General features: G+C 45.1%; 2 protein-coding genes across 2 annotated transcripts in view; both read right to left on the bottom strand.

Moving 5' to 3' along the window:
• Positions 1–1,048: 1,048 nt before the first annotated feature.
• NAAA (N-acylethanolamine acid amidase) lies at positions 1,049–15,930 on the bottom strand. Its single transcript, XM_053253027.1, has 11 exons — positions 15,327–15,930; positions 13,922–14,086; positions 11,540–11,666; positions 11,243–11,333; positions 10,800–10,876; positions 9,974–10,146; positions 8,528–8,590; positions 7,170–7,236; positions 6,951–6,979; positions 6,061–6,143; positions 1,049–3,412 (listed from the first exon to the last, which is right to left on the bottom strand). Coding segments are annotated over exons 1-11 (1,371 nt in total). The 5' UTR covers positions 15,821–15,930; the 3' UTR covers positions 1,049–3,410.
• A 3,899-nt stretch (positions 15,931–19,829) lies between these two features.
• SDAD1 (SDA1 domain containing 1) overlaps positions 19,830–24,467 on the bottom strand; it is a 30,768-nt gene continuing 26,130 nt past the window's right edge. The window contains exons 21-22 of the mRNA XM_053253026.1: positions 23,610–23,771; positions 19,830–20,382 (exon numbers count right to left, since the gene is read on the bottom strand). Of these exons, the coding sequence (XP_053109001.1) occupies positions 20,332–20,382; positions 23,610–23,771 (213 nt within the window). The 3' untranslated portion in view covers positions 19,830–20,331. The remainder of the gene's footprint in view (positions 20,383–23,609; positions 23,772–24,467) is intronic.

Genomic DNA, 24,467 nt, shown 5'->3' with positions numbered 1-24,467 from the left:
CACACCAGCACTTCACGGAAACCATGGTTATGGAAGGTGCAGGAAGAATAAAGCTTTACATAAACAATACCTTTCTTCACAAGATCACTTATGCAGGGATGTATGGACAGCTCGAGGGTTTGCTATACACCAACTAGTTAGAGAGAACAAAGCTTAAGAAGCTACTGTTTTAGAACCTGAGAATCTACAATATGAACATACAAAGGTGCCTCATACAGAGTCAAGCCATTCGCCCATTCAGCCCAGTATTGTCTGCTCTGACTGGCAGCAGCTATTCAGGGTTGCTCCTTTTAACTGGAGATGCCAGGGATTAAACCTGGAACCTTCTGCATGAAAAGCTCTTCAACCATGTAGCACTCCTCCAAGAACACTCAGTAGCTTTTTACAATTTGAGGAGAACTCTATCTCAGAATACAAGAACGGGTTAGTTGGATCAGACTGATGGAGCTATCCGTTTCAAACAACAGCCAGTTCACATGCAGTGCGTGACGGAGACAGCCACCTCCTCTTATTATGTCAAGGACAGACTATCTCTGAATGTGGAGGTTCCATTTTTTGTCATGGTTAATCGCTTTTGCCAGAGCCACCTTCCATGAACTGTTCTTTTCTGAAAAGGCATCTGAGCTAGTAGCCATAACCACATCTTGTGGCAATCAGTATTGAAGCCAAAATATGCTGCACAAGTCCTTCCTTTTGCTTGACTAGAACCTACGTCCAATCCATTACATGGAACGGCCCTCAGATCTTGACACCTCCCATTTCCGCACCAATTACAGAATTAGGAACTGCAAATGTTTGACAGGACTTTGTATAAACTGGGTCAATGCAAAGCTCACATAACCTCAGATAAAGGAGAGTGTGTAAGTAATTAGGGAGTGACACTTAGGGTGAGATCCTGATCTCATTAGAGACCATGGCAACACTCTTGTTGTTGACCTCAAAACACAATTTCTTCTTTGTTGCAGTCAGGAAATGAAGCAGTAAAGAATATAGACCTACATTTCTGCAATGCTACCTTATGAACAGTGAATTCACACCACAGTTTGAAGGTTTCTGATGTTTTATATTTTATTTTAAATCATAATGCCTTGCTTTTGCTTTAAAAAAATAAACTCAAAGTGGTTCACATACACAGTGATAAAAACACTAGCTCAAAATGCAAGAATTTAGACAACACAAGGAAAAATAAGGGCTGCAAACGATCCAAAAGATATAAAGCAGCAGAGAGAAGTAAAGCTAACTGGGCAATGTGGCACCTTCTTAAAGTGGTGATCCTCTTATATTTAGCAGGGAGAGCAACTGGCTCTGTCCAGCCCCAACACAGCATCCCTCCAGTGGCTGTTGCTGGGGTCTCCCCTGTGTTTCTGTTTAGACCATGAACCCTTTGGGACAGGGAACCACTTTATCCATCTGTCTATCTATGCAGTGGTTCCCAGCCAGGGTTCCTCCAGATGTTTCTGAACTACAACTCCCATCATCCCCAGCCATAATAAATTGTAGCTGGGGATGATGGGAGTTATAGTTCAGCAACATCTAGAGGAACCACTGGAATCTATGTAAACTGCACTGAGCAAATTGTAAAATTGCATTGAACAATTGTGATGTAAAGGAGCATATGCATATTTGTAGTTTGCAGTAGTAAAGAAGAAGATTTCATTAAACTAGCAATATTCAGCAGAACTAAAGTGAACGGCAAGATGGAAAATAGTCCAAACAGCATCAGTTATTCCAAGGGCCCCGTTAAAAGCTCTGCTTGGCGCTGAAGGCATACAGTGTCGGGGCCAGGCAGACCTCCCTGGGAAAGCATTTGATAAATCTGATGCCAGCACTGACGAGGCTCTAATGCAGCAGTTTGCAACATTGGGCCCCCAGACGTTGTTGGACTACAACTCCCATCAGCCACAATGGCTCCAAGTGGCCAAGGTTAAGAAACCTTGCACTAGACAAGGACTGATCACCGATCTTCATATAACATGGTATGCAAAGTAAGAATCAGGTGTAGCTATAATTCAGCGGATGGGTTCAAAGAATCCACCACCCCTCCCTATTTTCTTCATTATCTCCTTCACTCCAAGGGGTCACCAGAGGGGCGAACACAGGCCCCCTCTCCCCTAGCTACACCCCATGTAAGAATTATCCTATGCTGCCCCCAGCCTTCTGTGCAAAGCAAGAATGGCAGTGCTGTTGGGGGTGGTGGTGTTCCCTTCGGCCATCTGGGGGCCCAGCAAATACCCAACTGTGCCACAGCCATGGCTATGTGCACTCCAACAAGGAAACTATGATCACATTTCTATTCTACCTTCTCCGAAATTCAGTGGCACAGGCACTGTCCCCAGGCCATCTACAATCCAGATTGCTCTTCAATAAGGTCGCCACCATCTGTTTTCAAACAGGCCCATAGAAATCCAAGAGGCCCAGAGAAATGGGGATGTTTTCGAAAAGGGCTGCACGGCCTTTCAGCCCCATGGCAGATGTTGGACTACAACTCCTCATCAGGCCTCACTATTAGCCACTGTGGCTAGAGATGATGGGAGTTTGTTTATTTGTTTATATCCCACTCTTCCTCCAGGGAGCCAAGAGGAGTGTACATGGTTAGGTTTATCCTCACCATAACCCTGTGAGGTAAGTTGGGCTGAAAGATAAGCGATTGGCCTAGACGGAGTCACTGCGAATTTCAAGGCTGAACGGAGATTTGAACTCGGGTCTCCCTGGTCTTAGTCCAGCTTTCTTACCACTACACCGTGCTGGTTCTCAGCTTATTAATTATGTGCCATGGAAACTGGAATTCAGCTCCAGGAAAGGCAGAATTCTGAAACCTGCACGAATGAATAATTTTTGCATGTATGTGCTTATTCTGCATAGTTTATGGTCCTTTTGGAAATTATCAGGTGATGGAGCCTGGTTCTTAAACCTGAACATCGTATTCTGGTCCATAATCTCTCACAGATTTTATCAAGGATTGCCCACTACACCCTGAATCTTCACTCAGTTGAGGGCAAGAAACTTGCTTGGAGGGTGGGGAATGATAGATTCTTAACACAATACCAAGATTTGTGTTAAGTGGTATATAACCCCTGCTAACTGAGGAAAGATGCATCTTTTAAAAGTGATGATTATCTTTGTTTAGCAGGGGGAGAGCAACTGGCCCTATCCACCCCCAGCACAGCATCCCTCCAGTGGGTGTAGCTGGTGCCTATCTTAGGTTTCTTTTTTAGACTGTAAAGCCCCCTTTGTGGACAGGGAGCCACTTTATTTATTTATTTATTTATATCTATGTCATCCGGTTGGGAACTTTTGTTGAAAAGCAGTATATAAATATTCGTCGTCGTCTTATAAACTGTGGTTGTATCACACACAGAGACCCACTTTTGCTGCATTTTAAAAAGAAGTCTTCCGTTTCCTTCTTCCTTTTCTGGTTTATGGGAAAAAGAGAGAGAAAATTAAATAAAACAATACATTCCCTCCTAAGGTTACCTGAAAAACAGTCATCCAACTCACTGTCAGTAACATACTCCTAAATAGTCGGAATGTTGTTTAATTTGTTGTGTTTAATTACGTCTGATCTATGATCGTAATAAAGCCATTCATTCATTCACTCCTAAATACATTTATGTCAAAGAAATTCAATCAATCAATATTTCTTGATCATGCAGCAAGAAAATTGCCTTGCAATATATCCAAGATATCAAAACAAATCCACAAGAACACAGTCCAATGATCCATCACACATCAGAACTATCAATCTGTCATCTCTACAGTCTACTTTGTTATTCACGATTTCTGATCAAACCTTAGCTTTAGCTATTGCAAATAATGCTACTTTATGTTAAAAAATACAAGTATTTGTTTTAAGAAAAGAAATTAACAAATAAGTAACAAAATATTGTCACTAATCAGTCACTGTAAAGATTTCCATCACCCTGTTGCATCATTCAGTTGGGTGGGAGAGTCACATAGCAGCACACATTTTGTTGGCTTTAGAACTATTTGGGCATACACACACTCAACGGCACTTTTCAGAGGACTCTTTACAAGGCATGGAAAAGTGCATAATGGGAAAGATCTTCTACCTATCCTAATCTAGCAGGGCATAGACATATCCTCTATTGCAACATCAGAACAACATACAAATTGCTCAATGTGTCCAGGGTCTGGAGAAAGAGAAAGATCTGTAGATGGTGATTGTCCAGTCCCCATTGAACCCGAGGGATGGATCCAGGGTCAAAGCATAGCTAGTGCTGACTTGGGGCTAATGTGTTTAGAATCAGGCAGTGAGAGTCCAATGCTGTCGTTTGAAATAAACAGAAAGCTCCTAGCAGCTGCAACACAAGCAACTGCCAAAAAACAAAAAAAGCTACTGTTACAGCCTTAACAAGGCTTTCCTTTTTCAGAAGTGTTTTCTTTTTTTCGTTTGGCAGGATCACTTTTGTTAGATGCAAAAGCAAGTTGGGGCTTTCTGGGAAAATAAAATTTATTTATTTTATTTATATACACAATGCACAAGTGCGGGGGAGCTGTTTAAAATTGAAGCTTTCCAGTTCATTAAGAGCTGTTAGAAGACATATGTTGCGGTCAGAGTTGCTGGCGTACTAAATATGGTTCTTACTTTTCTAAAATCATCCAACTTGCACGTAATACCCCATTTCTCAAGGAAGCCGATGCAGAGGGACCCCTGTAGGAAATGGGCTATGTATGCCATCCAGTGGACTGTAAATCTGCACACTGGGCAGATCCAGCTGTTATGCAGCACCAGGGTTAACAAGCCATGGTTTATTATAGGCAGTCAAACCATAATTTGAACCCAAGGTCTGAAGTTTATTATTTATTTATTTATTTATTATTAAAACTTTTATACTGCCCTTCCAAAAGTTGGTGTGTGTTTGTCCTAACCATGACAAACACATGACTGGCTCAATCCTTGTTTGTTTCAGCAGCTCTGCCCTTTCAGGGCTCTTATACAGGGCATGTTCATTAAGCCTGTAAGTACTTAATAAGAAGGTACAAGAGGAATCTGAGGTTGCAGGAAGTCCAAGCTCCCGGTGGGAGTGACATCTGAGCCAGCTCAAGTCCAGTTCCCAAGATTCTCCACCCAACATTCTCCCGACTTCTGTAATCAAGGCCTGGAGGTTAGGCAGAGAATCTCAGGAAAATGTTGAGTGGAGAGCATGGAAACTGACTTGGGCAGGTTCAGACGTCATGACCGATGGGAGTGTGCAGTGCGCTAGGGACTGGTCCAGGGCCATGTCAGAGGCCTCCGAACCGGTCCAGATTGGGGCCGGGCCGGCGGGGGTATGTAGCCTTAAGGGTGGGGGGGTAGTACTTACCCCTCCTGCCGCTTTTCCCCCTCCAGCGCTCAACTTTTTAGCAAAGTTTTGGGGGTGGCAGCGTTCCTCCCTGCCGCCCCTGTCCCATCGTTGCCCGGCAAAAGGGGACGTTGAGTGCACGCATGCGCCCGTTGCGGCGTACACGCCACACACATCACATGTTGCATGGGCACGTAACATGTGATGTGTGCGGCGCATGCGCACGGCAACGGGCACATGCGTGCACTCAACTTCCCCTTTTGCCAGGCAACAATGGGGGCAGGGGCAGCAGGGAGGAACGCTGCCGCCCCCAAAACTGTTCCTTCAGTGAAGACAGAAATATTATTTTGGTTACATGCATCCTTTCTGCTCATTAAGGTTAGACTGGTCTTTTATCAGTCGCATGTAAGGCCTTGATGCCTTCACAGAGAAAGTGCTGATCAGTCAGTTTATATGCACAAAGGTTATTCTGTTTAGCTTCCAGTCAGTTCTGGCACAAAAATGTCTCCTCTCATGCCAAGCGTAAAGGCCAGATCTGCTCAGAGTTGCATTCCTCCACAAGAGTCCCAATCATTCCCAGCTACAGTGGCCAATAGTCAGGGATTATGGGAGTTGTAGTCCAACATCTGCATGAGGGCCGGAGCTGGGCAGCCCTGGTGTAGACAGTACTCAGCTAGATGGACCAACAGTCTAACTTGGTGTATAAGGCCGCTTCCTATGTTCCGAAATGGTAATCCACACAAATATCACCACTTACATGTCTTTCGCTCTAAGGTCCTGATCCGTGTGGTGTATGTGTCTGGGGCTGCAGCACTCATCACAGTGGTATAAACTGTGTACCTGTAGGAGAACATGAAAAATATGAGAACATGAAAAGCAAAGTGTGCAGAAGAGGTCTCATTCCAAGCCAAAACATTAATCTGAACAGAAGAGAGATCAGATTCAAATTAGGGATGTGCCGAAATGTAATTTGGCTGTCCGAATCAGCGGCATCTCCCTTTAAATTCAAGGGCTTGTACAGCCCCTTTAAAGTGGAGGAGAGCAGGTCCGTACCTGCTCCTCCTCTGCTCGCTGCACTCCCCCAGCTATGTCCGCGTGCCAGTGGGGTGTCTCCCAGCTGTCCCTGTATGGTGCCGAGACACACATGGCCTCTGTGCATGTTCAGAGGCCATGTGCATGCTGGCGCCACACAGGGGCAGGTGGGAGATGCCCCGCTAGCACACGGACATAGATGAGGGGGAACGCCAGAATGGTGGCGAGCAGAGGAGGAGCAGGTACGGACCTGCTCTCCTCCGCTTTAAAGGGGCTGTGGAAATTTAAAGGGAGGTGCCGGCGATTTAGACAATAAGCAAGCAAGTGCACCTATTTGTACACAATCTGCTTTGATCTTTTTGTGCCACACTGCTCCTTGCATGCGTGCATTAGACACAGTGCCCACTGAAAGCTGGGGCTGCATGTTTGAATGCTCTCCCGTATTAATAACTCCCCGCCCTTAAAAATTAGGTATCAAGGGCAAAAGTTCCACGGAGGAGATTCCTCTAGCAAAAATGTTGGGATTCCACCCAGAACTGAAACACACAAGACAGCATTATGGTGAATACTTTAAAAACCTCCTCCCCCCCCCCCCCCCGCAAAAAAAAAACTTACTTGTTTAAAACTGGCTGTACTGACAGTACCTGCAAAACAACAAAATGGAAGAGAGGGTGATATGGTTAAGAGTACTGTGCTCTGGGAAATGTACCTGCGGCACTGTTTTTCTCTTCTGAGATCTGTTGCTTTTTTGTGCTGCTAGAGAAATCCCACTGGAAAACAGCCATGGCAGAAGAGTTTTAAATTAAGATATGATGTAGAATATGCAAGACTTACCTGATAGAGGGAATCAAGATTAATATTTTCCTGTCCAGTGGCATTCAGTGCTTTCATGGCTGGAGTTCTGGAGAATAAGAAAAAAAGCTAGTTGATAAACATGGCTGATATCACACAAATCAAGAATGCAGGCTCCTGGATATGAAAAGAGTTGCTGCTGAGATTGTATCCACTGTTTATTTTGCTCAATCCACCTATTCAGAAAAGGTCCGGCCAAACCCTTTTCTGACATGAGTTGAAACACAACATTCTGTGTTTGATTTTTTTTTTTTTTTTTAATAGCGACTGCTCAGGGACGGGCCTTCTCTGTTGCTGCCCCGAGGCTTTGGAATGCACTCCCTGTTGAAATAAGAGCCCCACCATCTCTGACAACTTTTTAAAAGGCAGTTAAGACACATTTGTTCACCCAGGCTTTTAATTAGATTTACAGTTTTTAATAGTTTTTAACAGTTTTAACATTGTGTTGGATTGTAAATTGTTTTAATGTTCTAATTTGTACTGTTTTGATTGTAAACTGCCCAGAGGCATAAATTTTGGGCAGTATATAAATTTGTTAGTCAAACAAACAAACAAAGGCATGACAAGGTAGCAGGGATGATACACTGGAACTTCTGCAAAAAATACAAGCTACTTGTAGCCAAAAATTGGTGGGACCATACAATTGAAAAAGTGGTAGAAAATGCAAAAATATTATGGGACTTCCGACTACAAACAGACAAACATCTGTCACACCAGATATAACTGTAGTCAAGAAGAAAGAAAAACAAGTTAAAATAATCAACATAGCAATACCAGGAGATAGCAGAATAGAAGAAAAAGAAATAGAAAAAGAAATAGAAAAAAAAATCACAAAATACAAAGATCTACAAATTGAAATTGAAAGGCTGTGGCAGAAGAAGACCAAAATAATCCCAGTGGTAATTGGTGCCCTAGGTGCAATTCCAAACACCTTGAAGAGCACCTCAACACCATAGGGGCCACAGAAATCACCACCAGCCAATTACAAAAAGCAACTTTACTGGGAACAGCCTATATTCTGCGACGATATCTATAATAACAGCAACAACACTGATAATAAAATTCAGCCATCCCAGGTCCTTGGGAAGGACTCAATGTCTGGATAAAACAAACCAGTCTGACTGTGTAAATAAATACTAATAAAATAACTTTCCCCCCTCCCCACAGCGCAATCCTGATTATAACTGCCTGCTTCCACATTTCTGAGAGCCAATAACTCTCCTGCAGCAAACAGCAGCTTCGGAAAGGGCGGGGGAGGAGAACAGTCAACTAGGCATGTGTACTGTGCATTTTATTTTTTAAATTAAAGGGCCATCTTGACAAAGTCCAGCAAAATATACCTTCGATCATCAAAAGGAGGAGGGACTCTCCAGTGGTCATAGTTCGTCTCCACCCGGTACCACCTACAAACAGAAGACACAGTGCAGCAGTATTACAGCATCCTTTAGCGAAGCATAAGGAAATAAGGACAAGGCTGTAGCTCAATGGAAGAGCATTCAAAAGGTCCTAGGCTCAATCCCTGGCATCTCCACTCCTGCCTGAAACCCTGAAGAGCCTCTGCCAATCAGTGAAAACAAAGTAAGCTAGATGGACTAAGGGTTGGATTCTGTATAAAGCAGTTTCTGAAGAAGGTTCCCTGTCCCCAAAGTGCACATACAGGTGGACCTCGTTATCCACGGGGGTCCATTCTGCGATCATACTGTGGATGCTGAAACCATGGATACTGAGCGATTTAAGTCTATGGGATGGGAGCAGGGGAAGGTTTAGGTTCCCAGAGGTTGAAAATCGGGGGAGGGTTAAAAGGGGCAAAATAAAGTGCCCTACCATGCTCTGTGGGCCTCCAAATATCCTGCAATGCCCCCCAGAAGTCCAAATTCTTCAATTTTTTGTTTTAACTTCTTGTTTTTGTTGTAAACCACCCAGAGACATAGGTTTGGGGCAGTATAAAAATATGTTAAATAAATTTTTTCGCAGATTTTTTTTTAACCTTAATGAGCCACAAAATGGCTCCCTTTTACAAAAGGGAGGTCATTTCTGTCTAGCCCCCGACACGCGGATACACAGATTTAACCCTTTTTTGCCCTCCCCCCACCCCTGCGTATGCTGTGGTCGGGTTTCAATCACCCGGCTGCAGATATGCGGAACCGCAGATGCTGGATCCGTGGATAAGGAGGTTTGCCTGTAATCTAAAAAGAAACACAAGGTGAACACCAGCAATAGCTGCTGGATCAATGCTGTGCTGGGGTTGTATAGTACCTACTACTACTTATATACTGCTTTTTCCCAAAAGTTCTCAAAAGAAGTTTACATAGATGGATAGGATAGGATAGGATAGGATAGGATAGGATAGGATAGGATAGGATAGGGATGATTCCGTACCCCCAAAGGGATCACAATCTAAAAGGAAATGTAAGATAGATACTAGCCATAGCCATTGGCAGGATGATGAGCCGGGGTCCGATAGGATCAGTTGCTCTCCCTCTGCTAAATATAAAGAGAATCACTAGTCTGAAAGGTGCCTCTTTGCCCAGTTAGCAGGGCATAAGGCAAGGATCGGCAAACCTGGCCCTCCAGCAGTTGCTGACCTACAATTCCCAGTCACAATTTATTGATGATAGGAATTGTAGTTCAACAGCAGCAGAGGGACAAGTTTGCCCACCCCTGGCAGAAGGGATCCCTCCACTGAACAGCAGCTGAAAAGAAGCACTTCAACACCTTCATCTACAAATCCAAATCTCATTTTGCACTCTCCCATCTGCAAATCCTATGATTAGGTAGCAACTCACGCTCCAGCCAAAGGTTCCAAAGGCCAAATATCTGCTGGTCCTCTTCTGTTTCTCGTAATGACTGCCCCCTCTCTGGGGGTTGTGCCTCCGATGATGTAATAGACATCTGCTATTATTGGGGTCTTGGCCAGCATAAGAGCAGCAGCCTCAAAATCGTTGGCTTCACTCAAAGCCTCAAAACAAAAGGGAAACAGAGCAAAAACATTTTTTGAAACTTTCTCAAACTGTGTACAGCATTGGTGGGCATCTTGGACTGGCAGGTCCACACCACGAAGAGGCTCCTATAGCTTTCAGAGTTGCAGAGAAGGCATAGTATCATCAAATGCAGCTTTACTCGTCACAGTGCTGCAGTACTAGGAGAAGCCCAACCAGGGGGGATTTTCCCCTCCACACAGGTCATAAAGATACAGGCGCCCACTTAGGGTCTGGAGCTGGCAGATTTATGGACATCTGTTGCACTGGGCCCGGCATGTAACTGAGTGCCCACTGATCACAATCCTGAACATCGGGTCTCCCCGGTCCTAGTCCAGCACTCTAACCACTACACCACGCTGGCTCCCCATGTTTATCCATGTTGATGCAGGTTGCCACTGTCCCCCGGGGCCTTACAGTGACGAACACTACAGCATCATGCATGTGGTTGCCGCTGCTAAACACATAAACTAATATCACTTAGAATTTCTCTGTCTGTATCACCTCTAGTCAGAGAACAAATTATTAATAAGAAACATGCAGAATCATTCAAAATGTGTGGGTTTTCAGTGAACTGGTAGTGGTGGTGGTGGTGAGTGAGCAGTCTAAAAAGGACAATACTATGCCTACGTACAGTCCTGACAAGCCAACTGACTGGGGTACTTCGGCTCAGGAAAGCTGCCACTGCGTTCTCCCACCAGCTGCCAGAAGCTATAAAAACAAGGTTTAGGAGAGAGAGAGGAAATATCAGCCATCACAAGAAATATGGCGAGTTCTGAATTATTTCAGTGTCAGAGTGGATAAGAGCAACACATCCTAAAGGGTCAGAGTGGATAATAGCATTTTAAACAAAACAAAAAATAGAGGCACTTGGGAAATTATAAAAATCCAGAAGCTTAGAATACATTTTTTTTTAAATTATAGCAGTATTTGGAGAGCCAAATATTGGAAATTAGGATCAGCCCCTCACCCAGGCAAATGCATGTGGATAAATGGACAATCTGTAGAAAAGTCTGGAAGGGGAAGGATAGAGCAGTGCTTCTTGATTCCAGTTCAGAAAGAATGGGTTTGGCTTACCTCGCTCGTCCCCAGAGATTGTAAATTTGTGTGGACGCTGTCCTGTCCATAAACCTACGTAACCGAAAAACGTGGTCCCCCTGAACAATACCTGAAAATTAGAGAATGGCCTATAATTCACTGTAGTATTTCTAATGCAGAGCTCCCCAACTTGGACTACATGCCACTGGACTACAAGTCCCATCATCCCATCATAGGATGATGGGAGTTGTAGTCCAACAACTAGGAATCCAAGCAGTTTAAGCTCCCTCACATTTCTAAAGAGTTCTTAATCACAGCCGCACCCCCCCTTTGTACCTTCCCGTTCTTTTGAAAGTCCACATCAATGGTAGTCTTCCGTAAAATATCTCCAAAAGCATAATCCAGATTTCGGCCATGGTATATGTTTCCCTTATTATCTTGAGCGATTATACTGGTGCAGAAGCTGCAGGACAAGAACAGAAAGGACTGGGGGGGAAACAGCATGCAGGGGGGCGGCCCAAGGTATTTAGGTGCCTGAGACAAGGCACAAAATGATACTTCATCTCAGAACCCCACCACCTCCTGGGTGAGCCCTGCTCCCTGGGCTGGAGCCCACTCTCAATCTTTTCTCCTCTTCCCACGCTCCTCCTCTTCCACTCCCGCTGTCACTGTCACTGTCCCTGTCCCTGATTGGCTTATCCCACCTGCTGCTGCTCCTGCAGCAGTGACTAGCTTCGTCTCCTCCCGGAAAAGGAGATGGAGAAGACAGGTGCAGTGCTAGGGAGGAGGAGATGAAGCCAGAGAAAGCAGGCAGTGGTCCTCCAACCTGGCTTGACTGGAAACTTCCAAGGACGTCTGACTGGATGCTCTTAGGAGACAGAGTACTAAACAAGATGGAGTTGGTTCCAGGGAAGCTCACCTTCGGCCCTCCTGCATATGTTGGCCTACAACCCCTATAATCCCTGGCCACTGTGGCTGGGGATTATGGGAGTCAGAGTCCAAACACAGCTGGGGGGCCTGAATGAAATCTGAAAACCTTTCTTTCTTCACAAAACCTTTTAACGGTTTGAATTTCTTATCGGACAAACCATGTTTTTTATTTCGTACCACTGCTCTTTTACATTCTAAACATTTAGCCACACGTTCGCACAAATTTATTATGCTTTTATGTGTCGTTCTGTTAGTCTTGCAGCGCTCCTTTACAAAGAAAGGCAGGATAAAGAATTGCTGAAAATAAATCAATAAATAGGCAGACATTTCAAACAACAGTTACTGTATAATTTTGGAGTTTGTTTTCTTATGTTGTAACCTGGACTGCGCAAACTGTAAAGTAAAATATCAAAAATAATAATACAGAGGTCATCTGTATAAAACAGCAGCAGGGGTCTGGTATTTGGTTAACCAAGGCAGGCGTTTGATAGAATACAAACCAATAGGAGCCAGCGTGGTGTAGCGGTTAGAGTGCTGGACTAGGACCAGGGAGACCCGAGTTCAAATCCCCATTCAGCCATGATACTAGCTGGGTGACTCTGGGCCAGTCACTCCTCTCTCAGCCTAACCTACTTCACAGGGTTGTTGTGAGGAGAAACTTAAGTATGTGGTACACCACTCTGGGCTCCTTGGAGAAAGAGCGGGATATAAATGTAAAAATAAATAAATAAATAAATAGTGCTATGTATACTAATCTACACTGTATTGAGCTTAAGGCAGCCAAGTCTCCTATACTAATTGGCTGAGCTTGTATGATGGCATAAAAAATACATGAATAATCACACTTATGAGGGGGGAAAAAATTCCCCAGGGATATTTGCAGAACAGTTTCTATGAGGGAAGGGAAAGTTTTCTGTTTGGCTGGAATTAAAACCTTGCACAGACTCTAGAGCACAAGTAGGCAACTTTGGTGCTCCAGCCATTGTTGAACTACAACTCCCATCATCCCCAGCCATTCATTCCCTAGTCCCAGGCTAAGAAACAGGAACCTAAAGCAAAGGTAGGTGAAAGAGGAAGAAGTTTGAGGAAGAGAGAAAATGAACGGAGGCAGCTGAGAAGCGTGGGGCCAGATTTCACTTCTTGATTTGGACCACCTAGGCCATTCTGTGGCTGCAGTGCTTCGCTAAACGCCACATTAGTGCTGGAAGCTTCAGAAACAAAGCAAAATATTTGCTTTTGCTACTATACAGAGATGAGTCACCCTCAAAGTTACTGGCTCCAGGCAAAAGGTGCAGTAACTGTCACAAGGAAAGCTCCAGCTGAAGGCCTCTGCAGGTCTCCTGACCTAACAGGAGGAAACACGAGCACACACCACTGTCACGCAGGGCCGGTCTTGGGGGCGGGGTGGGGGGCAAGCCAGGCATCGCCCAGGACACCTACCCAAAGGGGGTGTTCAGCTGAGCTTGGTGGTGTTCTGTTTTTATTTGGAAAAGAGGCGACCATGGGGAGACATGATCGAAGAAACACAAGGTTGATACCCTCAACAAGTCACGTTTCTCGTAATGCCAGATTGCCCTGAGTAATTTGGCTTAAGCAGGAGCTCGCAACCTCGCGTCCTGAGATGCCGTTGGACTACAACACCCATCACCCCCGGCTACACTGCAGCTGAGGATGATGGGAGTTGTAGTGCGATGACGTCGGGGGGGGGCACCTCCTGGCTTAATGTTTCCTTCCACTGAGAGACTTTTCTTCACCTTCCTAAACACTTGTTTCTAAACAAACACTTACGCAGTGGATTCATAGGCCAAATTGAGTAGGACTCCATCCCCGACGTTCACCCCTACTGCACTGCAGAGTCCTCGGATCTCCCCTGAGAATGGCTGGGGAACGAAAAGTTCGAGTTCTTCAGCGAGAGGCCGAATAACAGCGTGAACCCACTTGGGAACGACTTCACTGGAAGGCAAAGCGGTAAACAAAGCAATAAACCTGGGAAGGGCTGCAGCTCAGTAGCAGAGCCTACGCTCCAAAGCAGAGGGTCACACATTCAGGGCTCAAGTTCAGTATAGGCTCTTTAGCCCAATAATTTGTTTTAAATGCTAAAGTTCAGACTATGGTCACATGATGCAATAAAAGGGTCTCTGAGCACATGCAGAATGCCCACACAGTGCTTAATTTACGAGGACATGAGATGCCCGGGTAACAATTATCTGTAAATATCCTATCTCAAAGCCCTGCCCCTCTAATTACCAATTGCAGGATGTCTCCAAAGTTATTCAGCAGCAAGGAAATGAAAATCCAGAGCTGCTTTCTGCCGAATCAGCCCATGGCTCCATCTAGGACAATGCTGTCTACACTGGCTGGCAGCAGCATCCTAGAGTTTTTCCTCAGCCCTATCTGGAAATGCCCAAGATTTAACCTGGGACCTTCAGCATGCAAAACAGGTGTTTTACACCAATCTACAGCCCCTTCCCTCATAAATGCACTCTGTACATACTCAGGGGAATGTTTGCTTACTCTCCTTATACTCCAGAACTCAGCCCTGGGGCTGAACAAAGGCGCTGGATCCCTGGTGCTGCCCCTTTAACAGGAGCTTGCTCTGCAGCCCTTATTAGCAGGTGACAGATAATGTCCAAACCGGGGGCGATTCAAAACGTTACATGCTGGTTGCTGCATCAGGCCTCAGGTGGAGCGAGTTAAATCGGATTTTCTACTACTCTTCAACCAAAGTCCTCAAAGCGGTCCACAATAAAGTAATACCTAAACAAGATGGTCCCCGTCCCCAAAGGCCTCACAATCTAAAAAGAAACTTAAGGCAAGATACCAGCAGCAGCTACTGGAGGGATGCTGTGCTGGGGCTGGAGAGGGCCAGTTGCTCTCCCGCTGCTAAATACAAGAGAATCGCCGCTTTAAAAGGTTTCTCCCTGCTCAGTTAGCAGGGGTTTTCCTGTCTTCCAGTGAGCAATCCTAGAACCCGAAGCCCGCCACAGACACCGACTTGACGGCACTTAATCAAGCAATTAATCTGGAGAAGCTGAACCCCAGCAGCACCTTTTCTAAAGAAAAGCAATAACCGAGGAGCAGAGAGAAAAGGCGCACACAGCAGCCGCCGCCGCAGCCCTTTAATTCCTGCTCCCAGTAAGTAAAGCAAAACGCCGCATCTCCAAGGAGCTCCGCACCGCAGCCGAGCACTTACTCGATGACCTGGGCTAGGGCGGCCCGCAGGAACGCCGGGTCAAAGCGGCGCACCACCGGGTCCCAGCGGTGCTCGGGCGGGGCGTCCAGGCTGACATTGCAAAGCAACGGCGCAGCGGAGCCTGGATCAAACGCGGCGGCTGCGATCCGGGGAGGAGGAGGAGCAGCAGCCGCCCCATAGCCCGTCTGATGGAGCAAAAGCAGCCGCAGCAGCCAGAGCCTCACGCAACCCGAGGCAGCGCCCCACGGCCGCCAGCGCCGCCGCCCCATGGATGCCAGCAGAGAGTGTTGCAGGACAGGAGGCCGGAACCGACGCTGGGGGCGAAAGTGCAAAGCAGCAGCGGGGGTGGGAGGGAACCAGGGGCGGGGAGAGAGACCATCCGCTTCGCAAAGGTTAGCGTTTACATAGTCGAAGGACAACTCCGGGTTGCACGCAGGCGTGTGCACATCTTCGCCTCCTGCCTTGGCAGACAAAATGCAAAGGGAGGCCAACATTTAAGGATCAGAGAGCACGGCCGCCGCTGGTTACACTTTAGCGCCCTAGGTTTTAACCAAGCCTTTTTTTTTTCATAGCCGGCGGCTGGCGTTCAGCTTCCGTGTCCGCTGCGTGGGAGGCCGAAATCCACGTGGTCAAGCTTTTTCTGGAAAGGCTTGCAAATATGTATATATAAGGGGGGAAATGCATATATGGTGGCCACAAAGCTGTTTGGTACTATGCTATCAGGCTGTTAGAAGCACGCGGGTTTTTCCTAAGTAAGAGGGTTGCCAACTTTCTCACTAGTTCTCATGTCAACTCAACTGCTTGCTTGATCTAGACGTTATTAGAGAGAAAGCTCGTTTCCATTTTGTGGAAAACAGCTTGCAAATCAAGCTGCTGTTAAAGGCACAGGAGCCGGCGAAGCCCTTTTCTTCTGGTGGCCACGTTCTGCAAAAGAATATACTTCCCTGGCCTCCATATTCTCTGGAACTTCTCGGGGAGAATATGAGGAACTAGAAACTCTGTAGAACTTGTAGGCAATGCTCGATTTTATTTTTAAATTCTCATGAAGGTCATAGAAGCAACGTTTCTGAAAGACGAAATAGTAATTTCATTTGCAAATCTAAAGGTTTGTCCTTAGGTGGGATGGCTGATCTTGCACAACAAAAGCACCTGCTAGTATAGCTACAGTCATGTCTCCTTCTGTGCCCCCCCCCTTTCCTCCCTCCTGTCCTGCTCTCAGCAACAGAGGGTCAGTCTGTGCTTTCTTCCTAGTGACAGCCCTTCAGGTATCTGAGTGCTGTTATATCGTGATCATGTAGCACCCACCCAACGCATAGCAGTCAGAGAAGTATGGACCAGTGGTTGGCACAAGAGCATGGGACATGTGCTCCTTGGCCTGGCATCGGGGGGCACAGCTATAGCTGAACAAGGGGAGATGCAGGTCTTTTCAATGTAAACTTTTTCTTTAAAAAGAGCCTTTCCTCTGTATTTTGTTTATAGTAGGTTAAGACAATAAAAGTGATGTAGAAAAGAGCCCATACCTATGATATGTCCAAACGATGCCCTGGCAGCATCCAGAGGGTGTTTGTTTCATATCAGGAGGTTCTGACTTTGATAACATGTTCCTGGCAGGCAAAGCCTCCCAATATGGAAAAGTCTTATCTCATAAGCCCACTTCAACCTTGCAACACTCCTGCTCGGCATGAATGCCTGGTTGAAAGCATACATCAAGCACTGTGAAATCTGCAATTTGCTCAGGGATAGAACGCAAAGGGAAACTCAGTACTCACAAAAGGTGCTAAGTTAACCATGGGGAAAAGTGGGCTTAGATTTCTTCATATGGCACAAGAAGGATTATCTTATTATTGTGGACTGCTATTACAACTTTTAGGAGATAGGCCCATAAGGAAACTTAAAAGTCCCTTTGCCTGCTATGGAATAGCTGACACGGTAATTTCGGACAACGGGCCACAATTTCTGTCGGAGTTCAGACTTTCAGCCTCAGTAGGAATTTGATGGTCAGACATCTTAACCTACCTATCCCCCATTGCAATGGGTAGGCGGAACCAGCTATCAAGATGGCCAAGATAATCTGGGAGGAAACCCAGGAAAGCAAGGACAGACCCATACCTAGCCATCCCTGACCACCAGAACATGTCTTCACAGGGTTTAGATGGGAGTCCAGGTCAGGGGCTGAAGGGTAAATACTTTGTTATCCATGAGAGGCAACTCACTACTGCCATAACAGGCAGGTGGACTTACAGCTAACCAGAAATTGAGACAGGCTCAGTGCTGTGACGTCCACTAAGGACCTTCCTGACCTACAAGCAAGTGAGCAGGCATTGTCATAACCAACACTGTAACTCAATAACAATGGGAGGAAAGCCGAAGTTTAATGGCAAGTGAACACATGTCTGTTTAAGGTGGGGACCTCAGAACGCAAAGAGCTGCTAAGGAGATAGAGGCACGCTTGTGAAGCAGCAGCAGATATGTAGCTCATTTAAGACAAGACAAGGGGTGCGTGGCGCTACATGGAACACATCTGGAAGTGGCCAATGTCTTTCTTCAGCCTCCTATTTCCCATGTAGGGTTCAATACATCACATATAGGTTCCTTTCATGTGCTTCAGTGTGTTCATGGGAGTAATGTTACTGACCACTTCTATGCCAATTGGTTGTCATTGCGCTTATTTACAGATTCAGTTTGAATTTACATGTACATAATGCTTAAAATGTTCACTGATTGTACCTCTCCATCTCATAGCACTTTGACCCCACCTTTTACAAGAGGAGAGCTGGTCTTGTGGGAGCAAACATCACTTGTCCCCTTAGCTAAGCAGGGTCTGCCCTGGTTGCATATGAATGGGAGACTTAATGTGTGAGTACTGTACAATATTCCCCTCAGGGGATGGAGCCACTCTGGGAAGAGAAGAAGGTTCCAAGTTCCCTCCCTAGCAGCATCTCCAAGTTAGGGCTGAGAGAGACTCCCGCTTGCAACCTTGGAGAAGCCGCTGCCAGTCTCTAGACAATACCGAGCTAGATGGACCTATGGTCTGACTCAGTATATGGCAGCTTCCTATGTTCCTAACTGTTTTCTCTTTTTGTAGCTGTATGTACATATGTCTGAGGATAATACTTGCTGCATCTGATGGAATAGGCTCTAGTTCACAGCAGTTTATGCTGAAATAAATGTTATTTAGTAAGGTGCCATAAACCACATCGTCATTTCAAGCTGCAAATCAATTTGGCAATAAATATGGATACTACTTACAGGCTTTGCTCTGAAATTCTTTAGCTAAAGATGCCAAGAGGTGTCTCTGCTCTTTGACCATCTCAGAATATTAGAAATACGGAAATATGCCTCCACTCCCGAGCCAAGCCTATGATTAATTTGAACAAAAACTTCCTTCAAATGAATTCCTTCCTTCAACCCCTGCTAACTTGGCAAAGAGGCACCTTTTAACACGATGATTCTCTTTATTTAGCGGGGGAGAGTAACTGGCCCTATCCACCCCCAGCACAGTACCTCCAGTGACTGTTGCTGGTGTCTATCTTATGTTTCTTTTTAGATTGTGAGCCCTTTGGGGTCAGGGAGCCATCTTGTTTATTTATTATTTATCTGTGTAAACCGCCCTGAGCCATTTTTGGAAGGGTGGTATAGAAATTGAATGAATGAATGAATGAATATATGGCTTCTACAGCAGCAGAAATGAATGGCTAGGGAAAACCACTGGAGGAACAAATTGCTTAATTTTTAATTGTGACTTACTTAAATCAGGCCGATCCTTCTGGTTACCAGAGCTTGTTAGAGAAACAGGAAACAGACTGACTGCAAAGTGTGGCAATGAAGTACAGACATCCCAGTGAAAAATGTATTGCTCGATGCTCAGAAAAGTGTTACCACAAAGCAACATGTATCCTAGTCGTCCTCTGGGCAAGGGAATGAGCTATTGCTCCTCCAGGGTAGTGTCCCCCTGCAGGTTGAGTATCCCTTATCTGGACTGCTTGGGACCAGAAATGTTCCAGATTTTGGAATATTTGCAGAATGAGATATCCTGTACTGTACCCTATACTGTACCTTTACCAAACAGAGCAGGACCAGCCGAGGGCCAAAACAGACGCCAACAGAGCAGGTGCCAAACTGAGCAGGGAGTGGAGGAGGAGGGATTTCCCTTTTCCCTCGAGCGCCAAAATGAGAACATCAAAAACATTAAATAAAAACAGAGCCACAGCTAGAGAGAATTAGAGGAAAAAACCCTGTCACTAACAGCCTTCTGAAATAAGTAAGTTTTGACTGCATGTTTTAAAGCAGCAAAATTGGGAATCTGTGAGCAAGTGAGCTGAGGAATTTTGTTCTTTGTTTTTGTTACGGCATGGTGTCTGGATTTTGGAGCATTCTGGATGTCCGGATAAGGGATACTCAACCTGTAATAGGTATGATTTGCTTTGACTCAGAAAAACCTGATCCAGCGAGGCCCAACTCCGCACAAGGCACAATATGATTCACTTGCGACATACCACAAGATAGCAGGAAATATTCAAAATATATTTTACAACAACACAGGAATTGCATTTCTTCTGCTGTTCAGGTAAAACATGAACAAATCTATGCAATGATCTAATGCTGATCTAGTAAACATGCACACTCGAGGAACATAATGATTGACAAGAGTGCATGTTTAGGACTGAAGCCACAGTTCTTTCATCAATGTAATTAGAATTCTCATCTGTCATCCTGGAATGAATCTGTCAATCCAGGCATTTCCAATGTCTGGGAATGCATTTAAATAGATATTAACTACAAATGCAAAACTTTTCCTTCTGCATCCAGATTTACAAGATCGTCTTTAAAATGTTAAAGTCATCTGATTTCTTCCTCCTGACTTATGTGGAAGACAGACATTCACGACACTTAGCTGAGCACAGTTAGCATTTTCCATTCTGTCGCTCTTGAGAACCTTTTTCCTTTCAACAACAAAATAAGGCTTCTAGATCTTAAGTCAGTCTCCTCTGTCAGCATTCAACGGTTACTTCAGCAGCCTTTTCCTCTTTTTCAGGAGTGCGTCTCGTAAAGCCAGCTGCAATACCAGAAAGTATGCATCAGTATGAACGACAGGGATATTTTGAGATATTTTTAAAAATATCTTTAGAAGGCTGAACTTCTGCATTGCACAATATTGGAAAAACTCTGTACATTCCCCACTAACACACAGAACCTCCCAATTGCATAATCAGAGTTATTCTCATAATTTATTCCAATTGCAAGACCTAGCTTTCAGTTAATTTAAACTTATTTTGGCAGCAACTTGGATGGGAAATGGGGAGGCTGAGGATTGGTGAACAATGAGAGTCAAGAGTAAGCAACTGCAAAGCTCTGAAACTTCCTATTAGGGATGTGCACGGAACCAGTTCGGAGGCCCTTTATGGACCTCTGAACCGGTTTGGAAGTCTGGTGGTTCCGCCAGTTTGAAGGTGGTGGTGGGGATAACTTTAAGGACTGGGGAGGGCCCTCTTACTTCCCGCACTGCTGTGTTTCCCCCACCGGTGCTGTCTTGAAAACAGTCCCACGGGGCACCAACGTTCCTCCTCGCCACCCCGATACATCGCGGACCGGAAGTGGCTGGAAGTGTCCGCTGCGTGTGTGCACGTCACACTCACTCATGCGCACATCGCAACATGCTCATGCGCAGCAGTGAGACAGATTAACCTTTTTGCCACCCATAGGCAAAAAGATTTTTGCAGCCCCTAAAAAAAGAAGAAGCCGTGGAAGGGAAAAGCCAGAAATGAGCTACAGATAGTAGAGCCCATGCACAGTCACTTGGGAGGAAGAAGGAGCTTGTTGCCACCTGGCCGTACAGCAGGCTTTCATAGGTTAAAAGAGGCGCACTCTCCCCTCCTCCCTCCCTGCAGCCAGCCGCACCGTGCTCCATCCCATCAGCTTAAAAAAAAAAAAGTAAAAGGGGGGAATGCTCCTCTCACACACACACCCCGCAGCTACCTACTCCCACCACCCCCGCCCCCAGAGAGGCAAAAATGCTGCTGCTCAAATTTTGCCGCCGTAGGCAGATGCCTCTTCTGCCTCTGCATTAATCCGTGTCTGCACAGCGGACACTTCCGGTCCACGATGTACTGGGGTGGCACAGAGATATGCCCCGTGGGAGAGTTTTTCAAGACAGCAGCGGCAGGGCAAATGAGGCGGGGTGTGTGTGTAAGAGCACCCTCCCCAGTCCTTAAAGTTCTCCCCTCCCCGCCTTCAAACTGGCTGTCACTGGTTCTGTGTACATCCCTACTTCCTATCCACCTAGAGTCCTTGCTCCAGAGATTTCATTTTCTATACCTTTTCCAACTTCTCCAGAGTAATGAGAGATAGAAATTTGTATATAGAAGTTTAGATGACAAGAAAGAAGACAGATTATCAAAGTGCTAAGCACTAGGAAAGCTATCAAACTGCACAGAAATCTCAAGGAATTAAAAAAAAATCCTAATGGTCCATATATTGTGTTTTAATATACAATTAACTATTGGATGCCACCTTAGAACTTTTTCGTGAATGGCGGAATATACACTTTTAAAAATTAAATAAAACATATGCTTTTCTCAGCTCACTTATGAGACATATTCCTCTCTGGAAGATTCTGGTAAGCATAGCCCCCACTATAATTAACACTGAACAAGTACAACTGAAATTAAAGAAGGTGATTGCAAGAGGAGATGAATAGCACAAATGAAGTTCAGCCAACCTTCAGGAGAAGGTTGAACCCCAAGTATAATTATTTCTTCCTGGTTAAACCCTAAGCCAATTTGTAAGAGGATACACCACGAAACAAAAAGTAATCAAAGCAAAATTAACACCTTGTTACCCAAATATACCATTGGGAAACCTGGGTGCCGCCTTCAAACATTAACACTGCTACCTGGGGAAATAGGCATCTTTTAAAGTGGAACTTTTTGTGTATCGAGGCTGCACATCACTAATCCAGCTGCTGTTGGACTACAACTCCCATCATCCCCAGCCACAATGGTCAGCAGTCAGGGGATGATGGGAGCTGTAGTCCAGCAACAGCTGGAGGGCCAAAGTTGTGCAACCCTGTCTTCTATTTAGCAGGGGGAGAGCAACTGTCTATTAAAGCCAGCATAGCATCCCTCCAGCGGCTGTTGCTGGTCTCTCTCTTGCATTTCTTTTTAGACTGTGAGCCCATTTGGAACAGGGAACCATCTTCTTAGGTCTTTTGCTCCATAAACGACCATGCAAACTGCTTTACGTTGAAAAGCCGTATATATACGTTGTATACAACAAAGTTAGTTTAGTTGTAATGAAGATTTTAACCATGACTGCACAGCAAGTAATGCAGTTTTGCCAATTTGGCAAAGCCGATCTCCTTACAGGTTGGGATAATTGTTCCTTTTGGGGAACTGCCCAGAGAAGGTTCACAGTCTCCTGCCCAGGACTGTTTCCCAAAAGAACAATTATCCCAATCAGTGAGGAGTTACTTGCAACCTTCGTTACCTGCCAAGGTGACCAGAACTAGTCCCACAATTATATGAGGCTCACCTGGCTGGGATGCAAAGGAGAGTCTTTTAGGCAGCTATGCCTAAGCTCTGGAATACACTTGCTAGAAGGGGCTCATTTTGCCACAGAAGAAGAGGAACAGCTGCTAGGGCTGGTATGCTGCCTTTACTGATAGTTATTGATTCGAATGAGTAACCTTCTCAATAAAATGTTTGCTCAACTTCTTTGCAGAGCAATTGCCTGGCAAACCTCTAACACAGGGGATCACGATCTTGTTTGGACTACAATTCCCATCTTCCCCTGCCACAAGGCCTTTGAGGCACGAGATGATGGGAGTTGTAGTCCACCAACATCTGGGGACCCAAGTTTGAGAACCTGAGTTAGAGGGTTGCCACAAAACGGAAGAGGTTTAGCAAAAAAGATTCTCATTTGAAAAGCACTGGGACTATCGAGGCACCCCAGTCCTAACAATGGTTCCTCTTCTTGTGTGCCACAGTTGTATTACAGCTGCTTCATCCTCCTCTTGTGTTGCTCTTCTCATTTTGTCCCCACCTCACCGGCTTTCTGCCATGTTGCCAAAACTTACCTATTTGGGCAGGCTTTTAACCTGCGGCATAACTACGTATTCAACCTAGCGTTCAAAAAGTATTTTAACTGGCTCTCAATTATTGTGGGTTGGGGTTTTTTGTTTTGATAATTTACTGAATTCATGTTATTATTGCGAGCTGCCTTTGAGCATCATTTATGACAGAAATATATGACGTAACTTTCCAGCATAATCACCAAAACACTTGCCTGTTTCTCCCGGAAGGAACGCTTGTTTTTTGTCCGAACGTTCTGACTGTATCGCATCATCATGAAGTTCTTTTGCTTCTTCTTCTCTTTGTTAGTGGAGCTTGCAAAAGGATTCAGTTTCGATTTCTTTTTCACAAATTCTTTTCTGTCTGTCTTGCCAGCCTGACAGTGAAATTGGGGGGCAGGGGGGAACACAAGAGAAACAGTTAAAACTCATTTAAAACTCAGCTCCCTGCTAACTGAGCAAGGAGGCACCTTTTAAAAGTTATTCTCTTTATTTAGCAAGAGGAGAGCAACTGGCACTATCCACCCCCAACACAGTACCTCCAGTGACTGTTGCTGGTGTCTATCTCATGTTTCTTTTTCAGATGGTGAGCCCTTTGGGGACAGGGAGCCATCTAATTTATTTATTATTTCTCTGTGTAAACTGCCCTGAGCTATTTTTGGAAGGTTGGTAGAGAAATTGAATGAATGAATGAATGAATGAATGAATAAATAAATAAACTCATGCTTCTTTTTCAGATTGTGAGCCCTTTGGGGACAGGGAGCCATTTTATTTATATCTATGTAAACCACATTGGGAACTTTTGTTGAAAAGCAGTATATTCATCGTCGTATTCATATTCATTTCCACAAGATGTTCCCTCTTCTCATACAAGAAAGCCAGCAGACATGAAGGAGTCCGTAACTCAGTTGCTCGCTCACACACACACACTCACACTCACTCCATAAAGTTTGAAAAAGCAAACGGACAAGATTTACTGGAATTGCTAGGCAGTTTTCAGGCCGGTGTGTTTGTGCTGCCAATGTGCTAAGGCTCAGAATGTAGTAGTGGGTATGAAGAGATGTTTGAAATGA

Source organism: Hemicordylus capensis, chromosome 5 (assembly GCF_027244095.1).
Source record: "Hemicordylus capensis ecotype Gifberg chromosome 5, rHemCap1.1.pri, whole genome shotgun sequence".
Taxonomy (NCBI): domain Eukaryota; kingdom Metazoa; phylum Chordata; class Lepidosauria; order Squamata; family Cordylidae; genus Hemicordylus; species Hemicordylus capensis.
Note: the sequence above shows the minus strand (reverse complement) of the source record. Positions and strands in the feature narration are given on the sequence as shown.